The sequence below is a fragment of the Atta colombica genome, unplaced genomic scaffold, assembly GCF_001594045.1.
Source record: "Atta colombica isolate Treedump-2 unplaced genomic scaffold, Acol1.0 scaffold81, whole genome shotgun sequence".
Taxonomy (NCBI): Eukaryota; Metazoa; Arthropoda; class Insecta; order Hymenoptera; family Formicidae; genus Atta; species Atta colombica.
The window spans coordinates 337,963-342,422 of record NW_017259574.1 but is presented as its reverse complement, the minus strand read 5'-3'; the positions used below and the strand labels follow the sequence as shown (position 1 = coordinate 342,422).

Genomic DNA, 4,460 nt, shown 5'->3' with positions numbered 1-4,460 from the left:
GATCGCCTGTGATTGTTTCAGTCGGTTTTAACAGTTCATAATACACTACGCCGAGCTGGTCCCACCAAATACAGAGCATGACCTTGGACGTCAAAATCACTGTTCTTGAAGCGTTGAAACCACTCACGACACATTCTTTCACTAATAGCGGCCTCACCATAAGTATTTGAGAGCATTCGATGAGCCTCAGCCGCAGATTTCTTCATATTGAAGCAAAAAATTAAAACCTCCCGCAAATGACGAGAATTTGGCTCGTAAACTGACATTTTCAATCGAGAATAACTTTATGATGCAGACACAAATCGACTAATGTTTCTATGGGGTTATGTTGACAGATGCCCAAGTTTATTGTATGACGTCTATGATCTATTTATTTCGACCACCACTTACCGCTAAAGCCTCTATAGGAAAACGGCGGAAGCAAAGTTGTACACCTAATATTTCTGTATATTACACTGTATTATGTAATATTTCTGTATTATGTAATATACTGCAATACTGCTGCGATATTATTGTGATATTACCTGATATATAGGAATTAATAATGCTTTTGTGATGTTTTATTAACATTAGAAGTGTCGTTAAGATGTTATTAAAAGATCACAAAATTATATGTACGCGCACATAATTTTATGAGTGATATTTAGTTTATTATAACGTTTTCAGTTTATAATATTATTATATAATAGTTATTTTGTATTGACAATCAGTATTATTTTCTAATTAATATTGTATACATAGCGTAGAATGAGTCAAGGGGAACAAAAAAGTCTCATTATTTTGAGATATTCGCTGTAGTTTTCGAATTAAAAAAGGAAACGTATAAGTCAATCTGCGCGAATTCATCTCAGTCGATAGCGGTGGCAATGACGTGTCGCCAAGAATGAGGCACGATGGGCCATGCTACGAATTATTGTGCGGTTTTACTTGGCTTATACGTTTTACTTTACTTTTTAATTCGAAAACAGCAAATATCTCAAAATAATAACAGACTTTTTATTCCCCTTGACACATTATACGCTCCCAATGCAGCTCCTACCTTATTTCTGAGACACTCTGTATATGGGATAATTTTTAAACTAATATTAAGAATATCAATTCAATAAATTCTTTTAAAAAGTCTTTAAAATGTTTTAATTTTTCCCAATAAGTGTTACATAAATATAAACATTGCATATAAATATATATCACGGAAATATTACATAATATTACAGTGATATTTTTGTGATATATCTCAATAATATTCTTGTAATTCATTTTCGCGGACATTGTAATATTACTGTGACATTTTTATATTTCAATGATATTTTTGCTATTATAGATTTCATTGTAATATTGCAATGGAAACATGATATTTGTGTGATATTAATAATTAATATATGTTATGTAGGATACCATGTATTATATTACATTTATATATATTGCTTTTATGTATAGAAGGTAGAAAAGCTATAAGGACACATCAACATCAACACTGTCGTTAAGAGTTACAGAATAAAGAATTCTAAGATATTAATCTGTAACATTTTATTTGACTCAATACATTTTCTTTAAACAAATAATAAACAAATAATATTTTTCAAAATTTCGAATGTTTTTATTCGTAATAGAAATTATTATTAAAGAAAATACATTTATAAGTTTCTTATTTGTTTACTTTTTAATGCAATCCAATTATATAGATATTATTGCTTCTCTTGATGTCTGATGTCTGATTTTATTTTATTGTTGTATAAATTTGGAATATTTTTATATATAAATGCAATATAAATACTATTTTATTATCTATTCTATAATCCTTTTATATTTTAATATATTATATAATATGGATGTAAATATTTCATTCTATACGCATGTCTAAATTGATTGGAGAATGTGTCACATAATAATAAAGAAAAATATAAAGATATTATATAGAGATATTTATTAAATATAGAGATATTATATGATAAAAGGGTGTACAAAAGTCCTGGATCCTTTGAATATTTTGAAAAGTAAACATTTCTGAGAAAAATATTTTATTCAAAAATTGAAAATGATCATTTACTGACCTTATAGCACCAACGTTAAATCAAGGCCAAATTGATTTTTTTAAACAAAACACCTTTTTATTTTAGAATCTAATAGCTAATGTCAGGAGTTTTTCAAAATACTAATGAAGCTTCTTTTTAATCAAGTTGAGACTTAAAAGTTGCAGAACCGCCGGTACGCATCATACGCATCATTAAAAGGAATACGAGCACTTAGCTAATGCTAATGGTTCTGTAACTTTCAAGTCTCATAACTTAAAAAGTACTGATTAAAAAAAGGCTTCATTATAGTGTTTTGAAAAGCTTCTGACATCCGCTATTAAATTCTAAAATTAAAAATAGAATATTTAAAAAATCTTTGACTTTGACTTGACCTTAATAACATCCAAGATCAAATTGATAAGGTCAATAAATAGATCATTTTTAACCTTACAACTTTAGTGTGAAATTTTTCTCAGAAATGCTTAGTTTTCAAGACATTTAAGGGATCCAGAATTTTTGTACACTCTGTATATAAAACTTAATTGTAATCTTTTCTACGACTTTCTTGGAATATTCTTATAAGCTTTAAATATATTCAGTATAATACTATTGATTTATGTATATATATATATATGTATATAGAGAATAATTTCAAATAAAAAATATTTTTTATTTAAAAAATTAAAAAAATTAATTTTCCTTTCTGTGGTCATTCAATAAGTCAACTTGTGATTTTTTAGATGGAAATATCACGAACAAAGATAACTGAGCTATATTAAGAATGAAACCAATTGCATTCTGAAACTAATAATATATCATATTATATTATATATAATATTATTAATATATGTAATATATATTATAAAAATTATTTTTTATAATTGCATTGTAAATACTTACAATAATAAAAACATTGTCAATGATAAAGCCGTACAATAACCACTGAAATGAAACTAATGTACCCATAAATATAAGTGGAAATGGAAGAATTTCTGTGTTTTTCGTTTTTATAACATTTTTCTAAAAGAAAAAACAAATATTTTAATTATATTATCATATTATAACTATGATTAAAATACACATACATATTTTAAAATATTTAAGATATATTAGAAAACAAGATTTGCTCACAAGATGCGCAAGAGGAGCTGCAATTAAAAGAAGGAGAAGTACTGTAACCACAATACCGAATCTAAATTCAACATTTGCTGGATGTTCCATTTGTGCATAGACAAGAAAAATTCCAACAAAGATTGTTACTTTATATATTAATTTAAGTACCTCCTTCTAAAAAAAAAAAAACATTATATAATAAAAAGTGTCGATTAATTACAAATCAAGTATGTTTCAATAGTCAGATAAAGTACCGTATTTGGTGCATAATAATAGTAAATTATCATATAAATCATATTTGTCAATAAACCAAATATATTAATATTTATCATGTTAGAATCACCTAACATCCAAGCGTATCGAAGCATCAATATACACCTAAAAAATTTATTCATTTAGTTACATATTTCAATTAACTTTAATTTTCTTATTATTTATTAGTGTATGAATATGTATATGTACACACGCACACACGCACACGCGCACACGCACACGCGCACACGCACACGCACACGCGCACACGCGCACGCGCACACGCACACGCGCACACGCGCACGCGCACACGCACACGCGCACACGCGCACACGCACGCACGCATGCACGCACACACACACACACACACACGCGCGCGCGAGCGCGCGTATATGTGATAATTATACAGAATAATGTTTTTCAAATTTCGACATTTTTTGGCTGCAATGTTGATAATCTTTATTATGACTTAGATAGTGATAAACAATCGGGGGAGGTCGAAAAACATTAATTTACATATTTTTTAAATTATTTATTTCCAATAGTTGCCATAGTGATTTATTACGTGCGTTCGAACTTCCATGCGAAGCGAGATCTACACTACCTTTCCCCTTGCCTAAGGACGCACAACTTTCCAATGAAGCGACTCGTACCCCACCTCCCCCCCTCCCCCGCTTAGAGGCGCACGACTTCCACGGGAAGTGACTTTCACCCCACCTTTCTCCCTGCTCAGGAGCGTACGACTTTTTACACAAAACGCGCGAAAACATATGAAAAAAATTGTTTTTTAAATTTTGACTTTGTCAGCAATTTTCATTATCATATCCGTCAGGGCATCAAATACAGTAGTATATCAATTGACAAGAAAAATGGGGAGTTCACCTTTTTAGAAGTCTATCCAAAACGATTTCCAATTTTGTCTATTGCATTGCCGATTTTTATTGCCACCAATGATTACGAGCAATTTGATGGCAATACTTAGACAATAATTTTCTTAAATAGACTATGGCAACTGAAGGGAAACTTGTGCTAAGCAATTATTTTCTTTCTTATAATAAGGAGTTTAGTTATTTGGATTAATTT

The 4,460-nt window shown here is 29.5% G+C and overlaps 1 protein-coding gene across 1 annotated transcript in view; it reads right to left on the bottom strand.

The window, feature by feature from the left end:
- Positions 1–2,665: 2,665 nt before the first annotated feature.
- The window catches only part of LOC108692720 (sugar transporter SWEET1-like), a 42,827-nt gene continuing 41,032 nt past the window's right edge, over positions 2,666–4,460 (bottom strand). Inside the window, exons 3-6 of the mRNA XM_018201111.1 lie at positions 3,380–3,503; positions 3,144–3,299; positions 2,913–3,032; positions 2,666–2,816 (exon numbers count right to left, since the gene is read on the bottom strand). Coding sequence (XP_018056600.1) covers positions 2,703–2,816; positions 2,913–3,032; positions 3,144–3,299; positions 3,380–3,503 — 514 coding nt within the window. The 3' untranslated portion in view covers positions 2,666–2,702. The remainder of the gene's footprint in view (positions 2,817–2,912; positions 3,033–3,143; positions 3,300–3,379; positions 3,504–4,460) is intronic.